The sequence below is a fragment of the Lissotriton helveticus genome, chromosome 1_1 (genome assembly GCF_964261635.1).
Source record: "Lissotriton helveticus chromosome 1_1, aLisHel1.1, whole genome shotgun sequence".
NCBI classification, from domain to species: Eukaryota; Metazoa; Chordata; class Amphibia; order Caudata; family Salamandridae; genus Lissotriton; species Lissotriton helveticus.
In genome coordinates this window covers 1,056,432,137-1,056,454,344 of record NC_136057.1, presented here as the reverse complement: position 1 = coordinate 1,056,454,344, position 22,208 = coordinate 1,056,432,137, and the positions used below count along the sequence as shown (strand labels likewise).

The following is a 22,208-nucleotide window of genomic DNA, read 5'->3' as shown; positions in this document are numbered from 1 at the left end:
CGCCACAGATGATGCCGGTGGCTTCGGATCGGAAGGGTGGGAGGCGGACGCTCTGGTTTCTGCTGGCGAGGAAGGACGTGGTCCAGTCGAGAGCCTTCTCTTGGATTCCGGCTTCTAGGAGGCATGTCTTTAGAGTGCGATGGCAGACCGTGTCGAAGGCGGCTGACAGGTCCAGGAGGATGAGGGATTATATTTCGCCGTTGTCTAGTTGGCGTCTGATGACAAGGCTCACAACCCAGACGCAAGAGGTATCTAACCCCTTAGAGGAGGAAAGCAAGATGCGTGTAGGAGGCATCATGGAGTCGTATAGTGGGATGAAAAAAAATGCGAGGAAACATTTGGTAGCAATAGGTTACTGCAACCTCAAGTGCATCAGGGGTCAACTCTCCAGATAATCTTGCAAAGAGCTGATACTGGGACTAGTGCTTCATTTGTAAAGAAATGAGAGCAGGGACCCAACGATTTGCTTTGGAGCCAGTCACCAGCACTGCTGAATGATGGAGTTGCCAAATACCAATGCTGCCTTCCTTGTTTACAACACATTTTGTCAAACTTTCTGGTGCTTGATCTCACCCTTGTAGGTTCATGTCTAATGTCTCACGTTGTCCCTGTTTTCTTATTTCTTTTCCTTTTTTCTCCCTTCCCTCCCTATTTCTTGCTCTGGGTCTAATTTTAATTAAGTAAGTTGCAATCCCCAAAAATGAATTTGGGGCAACCGCCTGCACAAACTAAGCACAGACTTGGATTCATAAATTGACCATAGTTTAGACCTTCACAATTTGAGGGGGTGGGGGATGCATTAGGTTGTTTCCATGAATGTGCTATCTTCAGGCGTGCAGCCAAAAGCAAGTGGCTGAAAGGTTTGCCTGTAAGAGTAGTTAAGAAGTACTCTCAATCCCCTCCCGTATCTCCTAATAATAGATTTAGAGGATTCAGGGCAAATCAATAACTGTTCCTAATTTAATGTGATCTAAAGCCTTTCTCCAAACTGGCTGAACTAGCCTTCAAGACCAACAGACATACGTCCCCGCAATTTCTAAAGCACACGTTGGTAACCCAAACATTGCGTGACGGCGGGCTAGGGTTAGGTACCAAGTATTATTTTGTAACTATTTCTTTGTGTTTTTTGCGAATCGAGGTTTAAGCTGCCAGTGTTAGAAATGTTAAATTAGGTGTCCTCTGCTATTTGTGTATCTGGTTCATTTTTCTGAAGGCTTCGGAGTTTGACGTAAGTTGCTGATCGATTTGTATAAAATTGATATATCCCTTCTTGTGGACCCACCACTTAGAAAAGACTCAAGAGGAGTTAAATCTCTGAGTTCGGCCTTTTTATTGTCTGAAATTGTGTCCAGTGAGTAACTGCATATATTTAAAAGTATCTTCTGTATCAGCGAAGGCTACCAAATTTCCTTTCTGAATTGTGTAGAGTTGTGCTTTAGTCTTCACGCGTTGCGTCATGACGCAACACGCGAAGACACCCAGTCCGAGCGAATGCGCATGCGCGAGAGAGACCGCGGTATCGGAGCAGAGAGGACGCTCGGGGCTCTCCCGCGATCGACATAATTAAATAAAGCGACCTTCCCCCCAGTCCCTGAGTCTGCCTCCTCATTCCTGTACGCATTTAGCACCATTATAGTGGCGACGAGGAGTGGGATTACCCACAAAAAAAATAATTAAAAAAAATAATTAAAAAAAATAAAATAAGGCAGAAAAACGGAGGAGCAGCACGAGGAGGAGGGGAACACACCCCACATGAGCCCACCTTGACAGGGGACGACGCGGGAAGAAACAACGTCCAGGAGGTCACAGGAAGATCTTAGGGAGAGTGCGGAAGAAGCGCACATAGGCGGAGAGCACCTACTGCATGCACCAGTGCCAGAAGGCGGGAACCAAGGGGGTGAAGCACGGAACAAATCGATAAAACCCCACAGAGGCTCTGGCGGAACTAGAAGACCGCAGAGAAGGGGGGGCAGGAGAACCCCAACCGAACCCGACGCAAGGTGGGAACGCAAGCGTGCCCTGCAGCCCAAGAAACCAGGGAGCAGAACCGGAAGAACAGGCCAGAATGAGCACGCAGACGTCATCACTCACTGCGCCAGTCCGGTTCTTGCCCAAACCAGGTGAACCCCAGATGAAGTGAGAAGACAGGAGGGAGTATTTCAAAAATTATCTTGAGTCCCTGGAAGATGAAAACGGGGAACCTTTCCCCAGTGCGAGGAGAAGAAGGATACTCACAATCTGGGCCCGGAGGGGATAAGAGTCTTCACAAACTTAGTGCCCACGACCAGACCACAAGCGGATGTCAACGTCTTCAAGCATGCCTTAGAAGATCTAGACAATCACTACCGCCCAGCAGTATGTGTTCGCCATCGACCGCTACAATTTCCAGCAAAGGAAGCAAGAAACAGGAGAATCCATCGACGATTATGTCGCTGCTCTACGACGGTTAGCGATGACGTGTAAATATGGGCCCCTGCATGACGAATTTATAAAAGACCAAATTGTCATGCACACCACCAACAAGACTGTGCAAGATAAACTATGGGCACACGGAGAAGCGACGCTGAAGGAAGTCATAGCCATGGTAAAGAAAGTGGAATTGTCGAAACGATGTGCCGAAGCAGCGAAAAGGGAATCCACCCTGAAGACCATGGTGAACAGGGTAGAAGATTCGGAACCTTCAGCAAGAAATAGAACTGCGCCTGGAGAAAGTAGAGGGACTAACAGATGGGCGGAAAAAAACGGACAGACAAGGAAACAACCCATGGAAAGCAAGTCCACGTGCTACAGGTGCGGAAGCCTGAACCACGCAGCCCAGGATAAACGCTGCCCGGTGTTCCGGGCGAAATGTATGTTCTGTGGCCTAATGGGCCACTATGAAAAAGTGTGTCGCAGGAAAATGAAGAGACCAGTAGTGAAGTAACACAAGACCACACAGAAGGAGAAGAGGACGAGCTGGATGACGATGACCATGTGTTGTGTGTAGAGGAGCAGGTGCTGGGAATAGGAGACAAGCGTTCTCACAAACCTCACTGCGACATGGTAATAGGAGGTGTGAAGATCAAGATTGTGATAGACTCGGGGTCCCCGTTCACCATAATCCAAAGATCAGTATGGGAGGAAGAGTTCGTGCCCAGCCTAGGACCCAGACTGGAACCACCAGACATACGGCTGGTGACATACTTTAACACACCCATCCCCATGGTAGGGTACAGGACTCTAACGTTTGAATTCAGAGGAAGGACAGCAGAGTGCAAGCTGTATGTAGCAGAAAAAGGTTCATCGGTCTTAGGTTGGATGGATCAAGGTGACTTGGGGATAAAACTGGACCCTGGAGGAGACATTCAAGTGTTGATGACAGCCGCTGAGAGCTGGCCGGACCTGGAGAAATTAAAAAAGGACTTCCCGAGGGTGTTCGGAGGGAAAGTCGGCAAGCTAGAAAAGTTCACGCTCAAAATTCTGCTCAAGGAGAATTCCAACCCAGTGTCCCACAAGGTTAGGAATGTGCCCCTAGCAGTAAAGGAAGCAGTACAACAAGAATTGCATAGACTGGAAGAACAAGGAATAATCGAACCCATAGACAGTTTGGAGTGGCTGGCGCCCTTGGTTGTGGCAAGAAAACCAAATGGCAAGGTGCGTCTGTGCGTGGACCTTCGGGAACTTAATAAGTGCCTGATCGTGGAAAAATTCCTGTTACCCCGCATAGAAGAAATGCTGGCCAAAACGAGAGGAGTAAAGTGGTTCTCCACTATCGACCTTATGTCTGCCTATCACCAAATAGACCTACACCCCACAAGCCGGAAACTAAAATTCCTTCATAACGCCCTTTGGATGCTATCAATTTCGCAGGATGCCTTTTGGTCTTGCCTCAGCTGCAGCGGTGTTCCAAAAGCTAATGCATCGTCTATTCAAGGACATCGAAGGCATCCAATACTTTCAGGATGATATTTTGGTAATGGGGAAGGACCGGAAAGACCATGACAGGAAATTGGACAAGGTGCTGGGTGTGCTACAAGAAACAGGCCTGACAGCAGAATGGGAGAAATGTCGACTAGGAATGACATCAGTCACTTACCTTGGACACGAAATAGGAGAACACGGAATAACGCCAAAAAAAGAGAACATAAAGGCAATCTGTGAGGCCAGGGCACCTGACAGCAAAGAGGAGGTGAGATCATTCCTGGGGATGGCCGAGTATTATAGCAAGTTTGTCCAGCACTTAGCTACTAAAACACATCACCTGAGGCAGCTGATAAGAGACAAGAGAGTGTTCAAGTGGAATGAGGAAGCGCAGAAAGAATTTGAAGAGTTGAAAAGGAACATAAGTCAAGCGGTGCCATTACAAGGATATGACCCCATGGGACAGACCATACTGACGACAGATGCCAGTGAGAAAGGACTGGGAGCAGTCCTCGCGCAGGAGAGAACAGATGGAACAGTGGAGACCCTCAGCTTTGCTTCCAGGACTCTATCACCCACAGAACAGAAATTTTGTGTGATTGAGAAAGAAATGCTAGCGGTGGTATGGGCCATGGGGAAGTTCAGGCAGTTCCTGTGGGGCACGAGATTTCGACTGCAGACGGACCACAAACCGCTAGTCAAAGTGCTAACCTCGAGTGGACATGCGACTGCCATGCCACGCATAGCCAAGATGTCGTTGAAGCTACTGGAGCACCGGTATGACGTGGAGTATATACCGGGGACACGCAACAAGGTGGCTGATTACCTTAGTAGAGCCTCAGCCATGGAAGAAGCCCCAAACCTATCCTCTGAAGATGAAGAGATGATATCGATAACGGAGGATCCAGAAAGAGTGATCAGTAAGCAAGAATGGGTCCTAGCATATGATGAGGATGAAGAGATCCGTGAGGTCAAAGAACACATAATCAAAGGCTGGCCCGAGAGTGAAGGAGGAGCTCCGGAAATTCTATGAAGTCCGTGAGGAACTGTCTGTGAGTGACTCAGGCATCTTTCTATACCGAGGAGACAAAGTGGTGCCTCCTACGAGATTGATCCCGTTCCTGTTGACACAGTTACATGAAGGGCATCTCGGGATTGTCAAAACCAAAATGAGAGTGAAGCAAATGTACTGGTGGCCTGGACTAGACATACAAGTGGAAAGACATGGGAGAGACTGTGGCCAGTGCCAAGGAGCTGACAAAATCCTGAAACCTCTAAGGCCAGCTTTGTGGAAATTTGACCAGCCACGCGACCCCTGGGAAGATGTCTCGGTCGACATTTTAAGACCTGATCTGGACAACCAAGGAGTGCCGAAGTATGTATGTGTCTTGGTGGACAAATACTCAAAGTGGCCGGAAATTCATATCCAAGAAGAAATGGACTCCGAAACTGTGATAAAGTTCCTCACGTCGGTTTTCCTGAGAGAAGGGATCCCGAGGACAATCCTGAGCGACAATGGCCCGCAATTTACTTCTGAGAAATGGTACAAGTATGCAGTAAGGAATGGGATCAAAACCAAACACACTTCGATATACCACCCCTCGAGCAACGGACAGGTGGAAAGATTCAATCGGGTCATCATGGGGTACATCCAAACTTCCATCATGAAAGGCAAGGATTGGGAAAAAGAGATACGGAAGATGATATGGGCCTACCGAATTACCCCCACCTTCACCGGGTACAGCCCATTCCAAATCCTGAGAGGCAGGCACCCCTTCACTAAGGACAATGTGGTCTGGAGAGAAAAGACCATCACCAGCAAATGGTCCCCTGCAGTAGTACAACATAACCTAGAGAGAGCTCAGAAAGTATATACCGACCATTATAACCGGAGAAGAAACGTGCAAGAGACTGCACTTGAAAGAGGGGAGTGGGTGAGAGTCAAACTGGCAGTGCTGAAAAGGAAAGGAGAAAGCAAATACAGCCCGCCTCTGCAAGTAGAAGAAGTATATGATAGAGCGGCGTTACTCAGCGACGGGAACGTGTGGTCCCAAGACCGCATGGCTAAAATCAACAAAATCCTACAGTGGCCTGCGGAAGAAGAGAGAACTCTACAAGATCAAGGGCCAAGAGACATAGAAGGAGGTACATCAGCTGGGGAAGAGCACCAGACGGAAGAAGGATCTTACGAGGACCTGGGAAATCAAGAAAGGCCAGTTGCAGAGGAAACACAGGGAGAAAGGTGTGTAACACCAAAAAGAGCAGAGCAGAGTCAGCAGAGAGACAAGACTATAAGCCCTGCAGAGAACTGCACCAGAGAAGCCTCCACACCGGTAAGACACACACGCGCTGGTAGAGTGGTGGTCAGACCCAATCATTTCAGAGACTTTGAACTAGGAGGATGTTAAACCCCTGGGGACTCAGAGGACTCTTTTGTGTATGTGTAAAAAGGGGAGATATGTAGAGTTGTGCTTTAGTCTTCGCGCGTTGCGTCATGACGCAACACGCGAAGATGCCCAGTCCAAGCGAGTGCGCATGCGCGAGAGAGACCGCGGCATCAGAGCAGAGAGGACGCTCGGCGCTCTCCCGCGATCGACATAATTAAATAAAGCGACCTTCCCCCCAGTCCCTGAGTCTGCCTCCTCATTCCTGTACGCATCTAGCACCATTATAAATTGCTGGAAGAAAGTCGTAAAATAAGTATTTGTTTTTTCGATTGGCACAGAAAGGTCTGCTGAGAGCCGTACAGTGCTCTCTAACTGTCGTGGGTATATCCCATTCTGTTTTCTGACGCTCCTGATAAAGTGCGGTATCTTTCTGTGAACTGTTCTGACACTTAATGCAGAATAAGGATCGTGTTGCAGTCTTAGCACAGCAATGGGATGGGAGATGTATCTAGATTATGGTTACTCAAAATGGCTGTTCCTTCTTTGTGAGGACAAGCTGACCAATAAAGGCACTGAATACAGTGACATCAGCAGGCTCAAAAACACAGAAGGATTAATAACAAGTAACAGCAACTAAGAAAGACATGAAACGCATATGCAGAATCCCTACATTGTTTAAAACATCTGCACGCAGGAGAAGTTCCAGCTTGCTGACAGGAGGCGATTTTCTGCATGCACCTTAAGTATATGCTTTTAAGTATAAGCCTTTACACCATGCAAAGTAATTCCAGGTCCTGCCACAGAATGGCGTCAAGTTTTCAGGAGCTGAGAACAAGAGCAACGTTCGAGAAGGGATATGAATAGTTTATTTTATGATTAACCACTCTAAAAACCAAAACATGGGGGCGTGGCCAAGATGGCGGGCTAGGAGGACGCACTCTCCATGAGCTCCCGTGTTCCCGTAGCCCCAGCACCGCTTCGCACCGCTGATCTCCCCCGGATCGAGCGGAAGCGACACCTGGAGCCTCCGAGACAATCTGGATCCTCCAGCGGCCCCATAGCCCGAGAACGCGCAGACCAAAAGGTCCGTGGAGCGGGGCCGGCCGCAGAGCAGACAGAGACACCGGAGCCAGCGGACACCGCCCACCGGAGGCTCCGGGACCGGTCTCAGTGATCCTGCGGAACCGGCGGCTCATAGACACTGCCAAAGGAAGCCACCGGTGAGACCGGGGGATCGGGGGGCGGAGACCTCGAATGAGGCGATCGACGCCCCGGCCGTTGTGATGCAGAGAGGAGCCGGCGGAGAGCAGCTACGCCAGGCCGGGGATCGAGAGGCCCAGTAGGCCCGCGTGTCCGCGCGGACCCCCGATCCATCATTTCAACGCCCGGAAGGGAAGGCGAGGCCGAGTGAGACACGCCTAGCAGTACCCCGGCGACCACAAACACGAGTTTTGGCCCTCGTCCAGCGTCCTCTCCATCGGGCCTACGGCGCGAGGCTGATCCGCGAGCCCGGGGCCTGGACCGGAAGCAGGCCCTTGCCTCCACGCCCCCTTGCTGAGTGGACTGGTGAACCCCTGAAGTGTATTGGACACCCCGGTACTCCACACGAAACAGGACGGGGACCGCAGCGGCCGACGAGAGCCAGAGGGGAATTCAGCACGTGGCGACCCTCCCTCGCTGGCCGGGCGGTGCGGCCCGATTCCCGGAGGGAGCAGTGAGGCCTGGGTGACGGCCTAGACCGGTGATCGCTCGGTGAGCCACTGCTTTCTTTTTGATCCGGGACGCAGCTGAGGAGGCCTCCGGCGGACCACGACGACCTACCCCACGCCGACATCTTGAATGTCCTGAGAGTCCGTTGCCTGGTGTTGGTTAGAGAAGCGTGTCTTGTGGGGGAGTCGTCGGGCACAGAACTTGTCATCCCCACCAGAACTTCGAGAGTTCCTTTCCGAGTTCGCCGAGCCCGCTCATCCGAGATGACCGGCAACAGAGGGGGAAAGAAAGGAGACCGCACCTTGCCAGAGATGCTGGGCAGGGGCGCCCCGCGACATGACAGAGGTCAGACTGCCCCAAGCCCCCCGACGAGCTCTCGTGGTGCGGAGGGGGGAGAACCCCCAGTGACCAGATCCTTTCTGGAGACGTTGTTCAGCACCCTCAGAGACGATTTCCAAACGCTGAAGCAGGAGGTGGCCGGGGAGGTTCGCGAGGTGAGGAGAGAGGTCGACACCCTGGGAGAGAGAGTGTCCACTATGGAGGAAGCTAACCACTCCAGGGATGAAGAGATCGCACACCTGCAACAAGAGGTCTTACGGCTCAGGGACCAACAAATCGATCTCCCGGCCCACAATGAGGACCTCGAGAACAGGTCCAGGCGCAATAACATCCGGGTACGAGGCGTTCCGTCCAAAGAAGAAGGAGAGAACATTACCGCCTATCTGAGAGACCTGTTCCGGGACATCCTGGGAGAGCCCAGCGACTTCCCTGTGACGATTGATAGAGCACACAGAGTAGGCCCACCTCGACGGGCTACAGCACCACCGCCGGATATCTTGGCCTTCCTGCCAGACTTCCCTTTGAAAGAGCGGATTCTCCGTGAGGCACGGCGACAACAACCCCTGAGTTTCCGAGGTCAGCAGGTGGCCCTCTTCCAGGACCTGTCAACCATTACCCTGCAGAAGCGCAAGTCATTCAAAATAGTCACAGATTTTCTGCGAGAACATGACACACAGTACTCCTGGGGCCACCCCTTTAGGCTTATCTTTCACTGGAACGGGACTCTTCACCAGCTGCGGTCCCTGCAAGACGCCTGTGGAGTGCTAGGCCTCACAGCGACGGAAGAAGATACCCCCACACCTCGCCGCCGGCGCAGCACCAGAGACGGTTGGCGGTCGGTCCGAAGGCGGCGATCAGCATCCCCGCCTTTACGTCCCGACTCACCCACGATACGGGCAGAGATGGACAGTGCGGTTCGAGAGGTGATCTGGGATACGTCGTCTGGAGATATGGCCTTGACGGCCTGAACGGACTCCGGGGGAGATCACATTAGCCTCTTCAATAATGCAGGTGCGGGGGTTCCGGGAACGGGGGGGGTAAGGGGGGAGTGGGTTGTGGCTGGACGTCCACTTCAGTAACTTTCCACGGACTTGTCCGATAAGGACCGGACTGGGACAATGATGTTTTTTGAAGGGTTGGGTGAGAGGGGGGAGGGGGCGGAGGGGAGTGAGGAGGGGGGGATCCGCGGGGTTGTTGGAGGGAAGTTCTGGGGGGAAGAGGGGGGGATTGGGGGAGCGCGCTGCATTGTTGAGTATTGTTGTTGCATTTGGTTTGACTTCGCTTCATTTCTGCAGAAGATTCGAGGACCGCGCTGTCCCGCTGCTACACTTGTCACACCCCACGCCAGCACTTCACACGGTCCTTGATGTTGACGGGCCTTGGGACACGTCAGGCTTGTTAAGCGCTACCCTTACGATTATCACCGATGGCCCTTGAGATAGTTACCCTCAATGTGAAAGGACCGAACAACCCGGTCAAGCGGAAGGCGGTGCTGTCCCTCCTTGAAAGCACCCAGGCAGACATCTGTCTCCTACAGGAGACACACCTCCTTGCCGGGGATTGCCACAGGCTGCGGTCACCGAAATTCCCAGTACAGCTCTTCTCCTCCGGGGCTACCAAAACGGCAGGGGTGGCAATCTTGTTGGCTAGGAAATTTAAGGGGGAGGTCCTGCACAAAGTGGCGGAGCAGAAAGGGAGGCTTCTGGCTTATAGGGTCCGGTTGGGAGATCTGGTGTTCACGATAGGTTCGATATACAGCCCCAATGACCACCAAGATGGGTTTCTGCAATCTGCTCTAGAGGAAGTTGCGACTACCCCAGATAGGCACATAATTATCGGTGGAGATTTGAATATGGTCTTTGCCTCATCCATGGATAGATCAGCGCAGCGACGCCCACAGGTGGGAGAGGTCTCGCTGCGGAGTAAATCCTGCTTAGGCGATCATGACCTGCACGACTTGTGGCGACGTCTCCACCCCACTGCCTGAGCCTACTCCTACTATTCACACTACTATTCACACGCACACAAGACATACGCGAGGTTAGACCATTTATTAGTAACAGGTCCGTTTTGTGAACTAGCGACGGCCTCTGACATGGGAGTTCTTACTTTGTCAGATCACGCCCCGGTGACGGGTACTTTTCAGCTACCGCCGGTGTCTCTCCCAAGAGGGGTCTGGCGCCTCCGGGACACCCTGTTGCATAGGCAATCTGTTGTGCAACGAATTCGAGACTCAATTCCGACGGCATAATGATAATGGCGACACCGCCAGAGCGACGCAATGGGCTGCTTTGAAGGCAGTGCTTCGGGGTGAGTTTATCGCCATCTCCTCGGCGGAAAATAGGGAGCGGCAACAAAAAAGGGAAGAACTTACGAGCAAGGTGAGGGAGCTAGAGCACGTGCATCAGAGGACGGGTGCCCCCAGAGTCTGGAGGCAGCTTAAAGCAGCCCGTAAATTGCTGACCGCCCTGGACATGGACAGAGCGGAATACGCAGCGTTGCGCCTGAAACACGCATACTACACCGGAGGGGACAGGTGCGGCCGGCTCCTGGTGAGCAAGCTTCGTGTTAAACACCAAAACCATAGGGTGAAAGAGCTGTCGGTACCCAACGGTGCGACAGCCACGGAAGATGGTCAAATTGCGGACGGCTTCCGTCAGTACTACTCAGATTTATATGCAGGCGAGCCCTCCTCGCCATAGGCCGAGACTGACTACCTGGCCTCGGTCGATCTCCCCACCCTTGCCAAGGAACAGGCAGAATACCTGGAACGGGAAATACGGATCGAGGAGGTGATTACGGCGATTTCCCGCCTCAAACACGGGAAGGCCCCGGGACCTGATGGGTACACCCCGCTTTTCTATAAAACATTCTGCCAGGAACTGGCGCCGCTGCTGACATGACTCTTCAACTCCTTTGCGGACCCGGGGGCTATCCCCCCTGACTTGCTCCGAGCGACAGTGTCGGTTATCCCCAAACCGGGAAAAGACCGGAAGGAATGCGGCTCCTATCGGCCGATCTCGCTGTTAAATGTAGACCTTAAGCTGTACACCGGGATCCTGGCGGCACGTCTAGCACCTCATCTGCCAGGACTGGTGGACTCGGACCAGGCGTGGTTTATCCCTGGCAGACAAACGGTGGACAACACCAAGAGGGTAGTCCATATTCTGGAAAAAGCCTCCCGTGTTCCTGGGGAACGAATGCTCCTCTCGGTTGACGCGGAAAAGGCGTTTGACCGAGTACATTGGCCATACCTAGAGAGGGTGCTCTGCAAATTGGGTGTAGGTGAGAAATTTTGCACTTTAATATTCAATTGTTACAGATTCCCATCCGCAGTGGTCCGAGTGAATGGCCACAGCTCTCGCCCATTTGCGATAGAACGGGGCACCAGACATGGAGCCATTTGCACAGAGAATTCGGCAGAATCCGGACGCGACTGGGGTCTGGATGGGGAGGTATATCCACACCGTCAGCTTGTACGCGGATGATGTGATCCTAACACTTGATAAACCACGAAGGGCGCTGCCGGCTTGCATCGCTGAGCTGGAAGCCTTCGCCACGGTGGCAGGTTTTAAAATGAATATGGGGAAATCGTCGGCCCTGGACATCTCGCTTACCACTGCCACGAGACTCGAATTACAGAGCCTCTTTCCCATGCGCTGGTCTAAGGAACTGGTTCCTTAATTGGGCATTCTGCTAGCGCCCTGTTTACCTGCTATGGTGACGGCCAACTACGCGGCACTAGGCAGGAAAATTAAGGAAGAGTTGACCCGCTGGAACAAAGGAACGTTATCGTTGCTGGGCAGAGTGGCGGCGGTGAAGATGACGCTCTTACCACAGGTGCTGTATCTCTTTCGAGCCTTACCTCTTCAGCCCCCGAAGGGATGGATCGGACAAGCCCAGGCGGACATCGCACGTTTTGTGTGGCAGGGCCGCAAACCCAGACTCAAGAGAGCCTTATCCACACTAGCACCAGATTCGGGTGGACTCGGCATACCGGATTTACACAAATACTTCCAGGCAGCGCAGCTGCGGTACTTAGTGGAGTGGAGCAGGTGGGAATCAGATAAGCACTGGTTGTTCCAGGACCAGGCGGTGGCGGGTAGAACCCTACAGGAGATACCCTTCCTGCGCAGGGCTCATCGTCCCCCCAATCTTTACGCTTCCTTTATCACGCGAGTCCCACTGTGAGTTTGGGACGCTGTGAACGCTAAGCACAAACTCACCACCTTCCCGTCTCCATTCACGCCACTTGTAGAGAATCCGGACTTTCAACCTGGGATGGAACCTGGAGGCTTCGCGCACTGGCGGAGGGCTAGGTGCAGTGCACTTTTTCACATATACGGCCCAGAAGGCGCCGTTTCGTTTCAGGATCTCAGCAAGTAATATCAGCTGCCTGAGACCGAACGGATGAGGTATCTACAGGTACGACACTGGGCGTTTCAGCCGCAAGTGCGTGACCTGGCTGACAGGAAACGTACTCCCTATGAGATGTGGCTGGCGACGCGCTCCTCGGACTCCAAACTCATCTCTGACTTATACAAGCTCTTACAACCACCCCATTTCCACATTCACAACCCGGGGCGGGAACGCTGGGAACGGGAGCTGGGTAGAGAGTTGAGTCACAAGGACTGGGAACACATTTCTTACCGCGCACGCCACTCAGCGTACCACACCGGGCTCACCGAAACATACACCAAGATATCCACCTATTGGTACTACACCCCTGAGAGATTGCATGAAATGAACCGAAACATAGTGAATACCTGTTGGCGAGAGTGCGCGCAGATTGAAACACTAACACACATTTTATGGGATTGCCCTCTATTGAGTCCCTACTGGAAGGAGGTCCTAGATTAAATAGACCAGTGCTTTGACATAGAACTCCCCCGCTTCCCAGCCTATGTCCTGTTGGGGTTGCCCAATGGCTTGATGTACCCGCTGAGGTCCAGAAGGGGTAGACAGATAGCGATCGCCCTGTGTTCAGCGATACAGAACATACTCATCTACTGGCGTTCCACCACACTCCCCTCCATTGTTGGCTGGTTACACAGGCTGTGGCACGTTTTGGGGATGGAGAAGTTGTCACTCACGGTGGCGGGAGAGGTAGATAAGTTTGAAGAGCTGTGGCAGCATTTCCATACCTTACTACAGTCAGAATTAAAAGAAACCACCTGTCCCCGATATCTCCGCCTACTGCGACTAACATCCCTGGATAACCCGCCCACCTAGCTGGTATGATAGGGTGGCCTGACAAAGGAAACGGATATTCTGCAGAAGGGCGTGGGGTGTGGACATTCGCACAGCGCGGGAGGGAGGGGGGTAGGGAGTTGGGGGGTAGGGGGGGGAGGGGGGTAGTTGGGGAAGGGGATAGTAGCTACTGAACTTGTTGTCACCGCATATCCACCTGGACTCATGCAGCGGAGGATGCCATCCTTGTAGCATCATACACGTTGAGGGCGCCCGTGGTGCGGAAGCTTTGCATCACCCCGTTCTGATGATTGTTTTCATTTGTTTGTATTGTTTTTGCAATGAAGTAATAAAATACTTTAAACCTAAAAACCAAAACATGCTAAATATCCCTCACGATCCAGACTACATTAAAAAGAAGTAAAATCCCTAATTTCTAAACAAACACAGACCATTAAACGAAAATGCAGCAACACAGGTTATATAACACCCTAGCAGGGAAAAATACGGACTCCAAGTTAGGAAGGTCCCAGGGCTCCAGTTTGTTAAGTCCACATTCTTTCAAGATAATATTACAAATCCAAATTTGTAAAGCGCACAATCACCCGTAAGGGTTTCTAGGCGCCGTCGGGAAGATTAAGCAAGCTATTGCCCAGAGTCACATGGTGCTGGGCCAATCTGCCACCGCGGATCGAACTGTGATCCTCAGATTCTGGAGTCAGTCGCCCTAGCCACGGCACCACACCTCTTCCCTATGGGTAATGATTGATGTGTTTTGAATTTTAAAATATTACTACTAGCTCTTGTTTTCATAATTTTGGATTCTGCCTTCATTACAAATATTAATACATTCTCCCTTTTGGTCACTGTGTGTTTTCGTGGGGTGGCTGAAGGGATACTATTTACTAATGCAATGAATGAATGTATTTATAAATTGAAATGATATCATAATTTATGTTGCCTTTTCTTTCTCTCTTTTCATTGTCTTTCCTGAAAAACCAAGACGGGTCCAAAGAGCAGTACCCAAACCCGAACCTCCAGGATGTCATTCCCCCTTTGACTGACAAGGGCGATGAGGCTGAGCTGGTGGAACGGGAGAAAGCCCAGGGGCCTGTCCGGCAGATCCACTTCCCTGATAATATTAACCTGCGCTGGGAGGAGTGGACAGGCTCTCTTCCTGAAGGCGCTGTCTCTATCTGGAACTCGTACACCTCGCGCACGGACTATGTCTGCGCTGCGCCAGGGTGCGCAGTGGGTTTCTACAGCCCTGCCACAGGGCCATACTGCTATTACCCCTATGGAGACCGAGAATACCGCACCTCAACCTTCAGGGTGTTGGTCAATCTTCAGGACTTCGAGTCTCTGGAGTGGAAGTCCGGGTCCTACGGTTCCATTCCTGAGAACTCCGTTGGGAGCTGCTCCGGAGTGAACATCTACGTTGGGAAGAACAAGTACGGCTTAGGAAAAGTCGACACCCATCATAAGGCCTTCTTCTTGCCTTACAAAGGCAAGGAGTATTGGTACAAGAGCTATGAGGTGTTGAGAATCTTCGCTGATTACAAGGCTCAGAAGATCTCAGATGTGCAGTACTTAAAAGATGAGATCAAATTTTACCAGCAGCCCCCTCAACTGCTGACTTCATCCCGGGTCATCAACAACGACTGTAAGACAGTGAAGAAGACCGCCACCTTGAGCAGAATAACCACCGTTCAGCAGCGTTGGGACATTGGACGTTCAGCAAAGTTCGGGGTCAGCGCCACCATCAGTGCTGGCATCCCCAAGATTGTGTCGACATCTGTAACCATTTCAGCAGAGGTGTCCTTCGATTGGCGAGAAGGTACAACTCGTACAGAGTCTGTGAAGCACATCCACTCGCTGGAGATAGAAGTCCAGCCGAACCATGTGTGTGAGGTGATTATGGAGGGGAGGGAGATGACAGCAGATATGCCTTTCTCAGCCACTCTCACACGCTTTTATGGAAATGGAGAAACGCGCTCTACCATGGCTCGAGGGGCTTTCATCGACGTGCAAATTGGAGCGGTGACAGTGCATGTGAAGAGATGCCAGCCCATTCCTGACGCAGAGCCATGCTATTAGGGCCATGCTTTGAGACACCATCCACTCCAACGGTGTCCTAACATACGCCTTTATGTTGACACAGTCCTCTCTCAAGCTTACAGCATGATAGACCCACTGCCACTGTCTTAGTGCAAGGAGATGCTATAGCAATATCTATTTACACATTAATCATCACTTTCCTTTACTCTCTGTTTCTCTCCACTCTCAATACATCTGTTAACAGAGTGGTACCTCGCCCCTTTCTCGTAATTTTAAAGAAACAATGTTTACCTCCACTTATAGGCCGTACTAAGTTTATTCCCTACTGAATAATCATACCATAGAGAGTCTATTTACCCATAGGGCCAGTTCAGGATGCTTCCTATGGTAGATAGGAAACCAGGTGATGAAACATGCCACACTAGACGGGTGTTGTTTTTTTTTGTTGAGTTTTATATAGCGCAAACTAGACCTGAAGGTATCAGAGCGCTTTACATGAGCTCCAGTTATGTTACAGGCAGACACATTCATTTTGCTAGGCACAAAATGGTTCATCATCCTGTTGTGACCAGCTGTCCTGACATAACACAGTAGGGTTCCAAGTTTATAATTAGGTGCTCATAAGACTGTTTCTTTTCAATTTAGTTTAGGGAGGACATGCGGTCTACCACTGTGGAGAAATTCCCCTTCCTTCCCATGGTTTCAATATCATCACCATGTAAAACTACAATAGATCTCAGGCCAGCACATCTATCCCATAACCTATCCCTAAATTGCTGTGACATGATATCCCACGCCCTCGCCATGTATGGTTTCGGTCTGCTTCCAGCAAACCTTTTACCTTGACCAGATCCCATGGCCGACACAACCCTCACTTTCTAGGGATCTGCTCTCCTTCCCTCCCGCTGTAGGAATCAGTGCAACAGCCAACCCGAGACAGTATTTCTCGACTCTTTATATATAATGTGGCCTTAATTAGCCCTCAGGAACGACCATGTCACACTCTCACAGAAAATGCCGATTTAAAATAATCACATGGTTGTGCTAAACTACCTTTATTTATGAGAACATATTTGACTGACACCTTGGCCTGCATTTGTTAACTCAAGCTGGAGTCCCTTCTACCACTTTCAGAAACGAATTCACCCCATCAGCCTGCCAGCCTGCCTGCCTTAGCACCACCCCCTAGCTCCACACACCCGAAGAGCAATGCTGTGGAGGAAACGCTCCTGGAGCTGCCTCCTCTGTGGATCTGCCTTGTTGGGCAGTGTCCTAGCAGGCCCAGCCTTTTGTCCGATCACTGATCAGCTCTCTCCTTCTCAATCGCATGCAGCGTCCTATGTGATACTGACGCATGATCAAATACTCTTGCTCTGGTCTTATTTTCAAGTTTGGAAGTTAATCAATAAAATCCTCTTAAAAGCATTGTGCATTCCTGACTGATTCCAGATGAGGAGGTTGCCAGGCTTGGGCACTGACAGGAGCAGTGAAGGCAGCTAGTGTGATGGCTGGCAGTGCCCATGGAGGGTGATTTGATACAGTGCCGTGCTGAGACTGTAAGGCTGTGACTGTGTCAGTGGAGATTTTGGGGCCTCATTTATGGCACCTTGCTGCGCTGCCCTGCGCCTAAGTGAAAGGACAGAAGTGCACCGTAGTGAAGCAATATGGTACATTCCTGTTCTTTCTGCCTGCGCTGGCGCCGTTTTGGCAGCCTAGCACCTACTTAGGCAAACTTGCACCATGGTGCAAGGGTGGCTCCATAGCAGGCAGGATTGTTTTTGTGCAGGAAGGCCATTCCTGCACAAAAACAATCCTGTGCTGTAGAACGCAGCACACATAGAAAGAGGAAACAACAAGGAGAAATGAACATATTTGTCCTCATTACAAGGCGTAACAAGGAGAAATATGTTAATGGTAAGGCACCTCGGGTGGCTGACAGATTTGACGCTTACCCAAGTTTACATCACTTTGCAAATCTGGGGCAGCATCAAATTCTATGAGGGTTGCGTGGGAAAACCCAACGCAATGCTCACGGAATACTTCCAGGGCACAGAGTAAGGCGACGCAGCAATTTGCGTTGCGTCACCTTACTCATGATTTATGGGGCCACTCGAAGCCACTCAGGGAGGCTTTGCGTGGCTTCTTAAATCTTTATTCTTTACATGGTGCAAAAGTGGCACAGGAATCTCATAAATAAGCCCATCATAGCCTGAGGAGTTGGGAATGCCTCCATTGGGCTGATGAGAGTAGGAGGTCCTGGCAGGGGCAGTGGGTGCTGACAGTGTGAAGTTGGGTGGTGCCAGTACAGTACTGTGGATGCGAATGTGAGTTTGGTGAGCTTATGCAATTTGGGACTTGGGCAGTGCAAGTTCATGGATGAACATGAGATGAGGTTTGGACAGTCCCGGTGCAGTCCCTGGAGGCTGATAATGTGAGGTAACAGCAGTGCCAGTGCTGGACTGGCAGTGCGCAGCTTTACAGCGCCACCACAGGACTAAGCATGCCGCTTGACAGTGCCAGTGCAGGGCTGTTAGTATGAAATTTCGGCAATGCCAAAGCATCACTGATAGCATGAATCTTTAGGGGCTACCAGTCTATCCAAGGCTTGGCATTGCCTGGGCAGGTATGGCCATGTGAATTTTGGACAGCTCCAGAGGTTTTGGCAGTGCCAGTGGTGGACTGTCAGACTGTTTGGACCGTGCCATTACTGGCATAAGAGTGTGAGGCGTAAGCAATGCCTGTGCAGGGCTAATTGTGCGAATCATAACCAATGGCAGTACATTTACTAGCAGTGCCAGTATGTGAATGTTAATGTGAGGCCTTGGCAGTCTCATTGGAGACTGCTAGTTTGAGTTGTGGGCACTGCTAGTGCCAGGATGGTAATGTCGCGCTTTGGCAGTGCCAGTGCAGACTGTTAGTGTGAGGGTTTGGCTGTGCCAGTGAAAGGGTGATGCCATGAAACGAGGAATGTGCCAGTGCAGGTTTAATAGAGTAAGGCTTGGGCAGTGGCAGGAGAGTGATCCCTGGACATTCCCCTTGCAGTGGGCACTAGCGCCCCTCTTGAGCATGGACAATGGAATAATGCCAGTGTGCAATGTCATACACGGGGGCATGGGCAGTGCCTGCTCAGGGCTGATGGGGAGAGCCTAGGCGCCTCCGGTTGAGGCTGATAGTCTGATACGTGGGCCCTGCCAGGTAGTACTGTAAGGCTTAGGTCTGGACGTGCCAAGGCAGGGCTACCAGTGTGAGGCTTGGACAGGGTTGGCAGACAGAGGTTAAGGACGTGTCAGTGGAGGACTGAGCGTTATGAGGCCCAGGCAGTGCCAGGCCAGTGACGACAGTAGGAGGCAGGGGTTAGGACAGGAAACAGCCACTGCCTGGCAGGTGTGAGTGGATGAATGGCAGGGATGCTAAAGAAGTGATATTTATGCACTGCACAGACTCTTATGGAAGTATAAGGATACTTTACACTGAACAGCAGACACAGCAGTGTTTCTCATTAACCAAAAAGTGTGTAAGCAGGTGGGTAAGCGAAAGGCATGATACCCAGAGGAAATTCAATCTCAGGTAAAGATGAAAAGTGATCTTGTAAACATTGTCTGGATGCCATGAGCAAGGGTTTGGGTCTCAGATGTGCAGACAGAGCGTTACAAAAAGAAGCTGCTGCTCCAGACAAAGATTGCTGTTGGACTTCCGCCATTCTGCACGCATTCTGACGTGCTGATTGCTGGCGAGACAACACCATAAATTTAAGGCTGGATGAATTCAGTGGCTGATGAATGCATAGACTGACTGCCTGATGGATGGGTGCATTCATTGGCTGATGGAGGAATGTATTAGTCCACGGATGGTTGCATGCATTCATTGATTGACGAGAGGGAGCACTGATTGATACCTGGATTCTTGCCTTGATTGCTTGATGGAAGAATGCATGGCTAGATTGTTGGATACATGCGTCCATTGATGGATGGATGATAAAAACATTGAATGAATGTTGGATTTACTGCGAACAGATCCTCACTGACACCCATTGGATGGATATTGAGACCGTTTTATTTTAAACAACAGTACAAATCAAGCACAAATTGCAAAAAAGCCACTTCCTATTTACATATGGTCCCATGAACAATGCCACGGGGAAGGCACAAACCCTGCCAGTCCTGTCAGCTGTCCAACATTCATCGTATGGCACTGGCAGTCAAACAATACACATTGTCAGCACACTCGAGAGAGCAGCAGCATTATGCTGAGACTAACAGCAGCATCTGGTGGGGGCACGGCAATTCCTATGGTCCTTATCCAATTAAGATCTAACATTTTCATCTGTGTTCAGAGTTATCCCTGGACCATAAGCACCGACACTGATCATCCATTCCTAAAGCGGTCCTCAGGATCCAGAGGGATCCCTGGCACTTGAACTCCCATAATGACCATCCACTCCTGAGGAGTCAGAGAGACCCTATTGGTTGAGACTAACATTCAGTCTTGCAGATCTCGAGACACCTTGTTGGCCCCCTGAAGATTGTAAATCCTCTTTGCCCCATGGACCTGCCTCTGGCGTCACTTCCCTCACATCATGCCTATTCATCTTCGTCCTCACTCAAGCAGGAAATTCACCTGGCCCTCATCGAGTGGAAAAGAACACAGAATGAACATCTCTTTATGAAAGAATCTACTCAGAGGAAAGTGATATGGTCTGGGGAGGTGAACATAAAACACACACATATATATTGCACAATATTCTATGCACGGCGCTTTGCTATCAAAAACCTGTGTATATACATGGCACCAGCTTACAGAAGCTTGTTCTGTATCTTTACTTAATCGAACACTTCTTACCCTCATATCAGGCCTCTCACTGTTGTCCCCTTCAATTTCACAGTATTCCTAACACGGCCTCTCTCCCTTCTTCCCGTTTCACGAAGTTCCTTCCCTTCAATACAACTCTTGCCTCATCTGCATCAGCTCCCTCCCTTTCCTGCAGGACTTCTCTCATTTTCCCTTGAGGGAAGAAGGCCTTACAGAGCCTCTTTCCCTTCTTTCCCACTCTTAGCTGAAGTCATTTCGATCTGTTGCCCCATCCTGTTCTGGAGGACTCCCCCATTGGAATAGAAAGCTCTGCCCTTTGACCCCAGTGGCACAATACCACGCTGCCCACAGACCTCCACTGACACTGGACCCAATGGTAGCCCAGCGGCTCTCACAGGTATCTTGGTTGAAGCCCCAGCTGCAGCATGTCTTTCTATGCAGTAAGCGGAGTGCTCCAAACCGCACACCGCCTGCCTGGTTATTCTTGCAACAAGCCAGGCATTGGAAGCCAGATGCAGTGATGTGGAAGCATCTTCCATGTCAAGGAAGTGAAGTATGGGTCTGTACTGTAAACCCAACCTGCAAAGGTAGCCTGGAGCCAACAGTATGCAGGCGATACATTCAAGCATTCATTCTCAGCTAAATTACAAATACGCAGCAGGATAGCTCTTTAAAGACTCCAGAGGAAAACACACAAGATAGGCCTGTTGAAACCAGACATGCTCCAAAGCACACAAGTGCCTTTGTTCCGTGTCTACGCCTTTTGTACTGCTGCAGACCAGATCTGATCTCTTGTTTCACCCAATGCCTCTCGGTGGTAATGACTCCTTTGGCACTGGCTTTTTTGAGTAGTGTCCGATGCAGTAATCCGACCAAACCATGCAGCGCTGGCTAAAGTCACTAAGAGCAGGAAGGTTCTGTGACTGAGTTAGAAGCATTTATAACGAGGCTGGACAGTCAGTATCTGACAGTTCAGAGGAAGTACCCAGGAAGTACCAGGTGAATAGAGGTTATATACATATGTCAGTAGGATCCGGCGGGAAACTTCAGGTCTCTGTGGAAGTATTGACAGAGGAAGATTGAGTGCTGGAACGCCTAAAAACCACACGTCATATACCCATCATGCACCTCTACTTTCAATGGATTACTATCCTGAAGAATTTGACGGACCGCAGACCTGGAGTGGCCCAGAGTGACAGCACACTATCTCCTCACACATCATTCATATCTTTCTCACATACTGACCTCACATACATTAAACCTATCCCTGGCAATCGCACACACTACTCCTATCTACCGCCCCCTCATATTTACCCTATCTCCATTTTCCTCGTGCTCTCTGTCCACATTAGCCCTCATGCATACACGTCACTCTCTCTCTGTCACACACACACACACTGTCCCCATCTGTCTTTGTCAAGCCTGTGTCCTCGCCTTATGCACGCACTATCCCTAGCACCCTCTCTTGCACACTATCCTCTACAGCCCTCCGTATGCCTTCTCTAGACACTGTGTCGCCGGTTGTTAATCATTGTCACGATATGGGTCAGGTCCAGGCTGTTCATCATCACCTCCATGAACTCCCCATCCTTCCTGGCACCTTCCACAAACTCTTCCAGAGAGAGCTCACCTGTGGATGACAGAGAGGCCAAAGGGTCAGTGTGTGGTGTGCACCAGCGTATTAAATGCTGCAAACAAGAGCATGCAAGAGTAAGGTTTGCAAAGAACTGCGATTGCCTGGCACTGATGCCTCAGATCCTCGACTGACTACAAGGACCAAGGACACCTCTGTGGGAGGAGAGAGGCAGGGCCAGA

At 50.8% G+C, this 22,208-nt stretch overlaps 1 protein-coding gene across 1 annotated transcript in view; it reads left to right on the top strand.

Annotated features, from left to right (window-relative positions):
• Positions 1-17,009, top strand: part of LOC144820736 (natterin-3-like) — a 61,446-nt gene extending 44,437 nt beyond the window's left edge. The window contains exon 3 of the mRNA XM_078677956.1: positions 14,530-17,009. Coding sequence (XP_078534082.1) covers positions 14,530-15,623 — 1,094 coding nt within the window. The 3' untranslated portion in view covers positions 15,624-17,009. The remainder of the gene's footprint in view (positions 1-14,529) is intronic.
• The last annotated feature ends 5,199 nt before the right edge of the window (positions 17,010-22,208 follow it).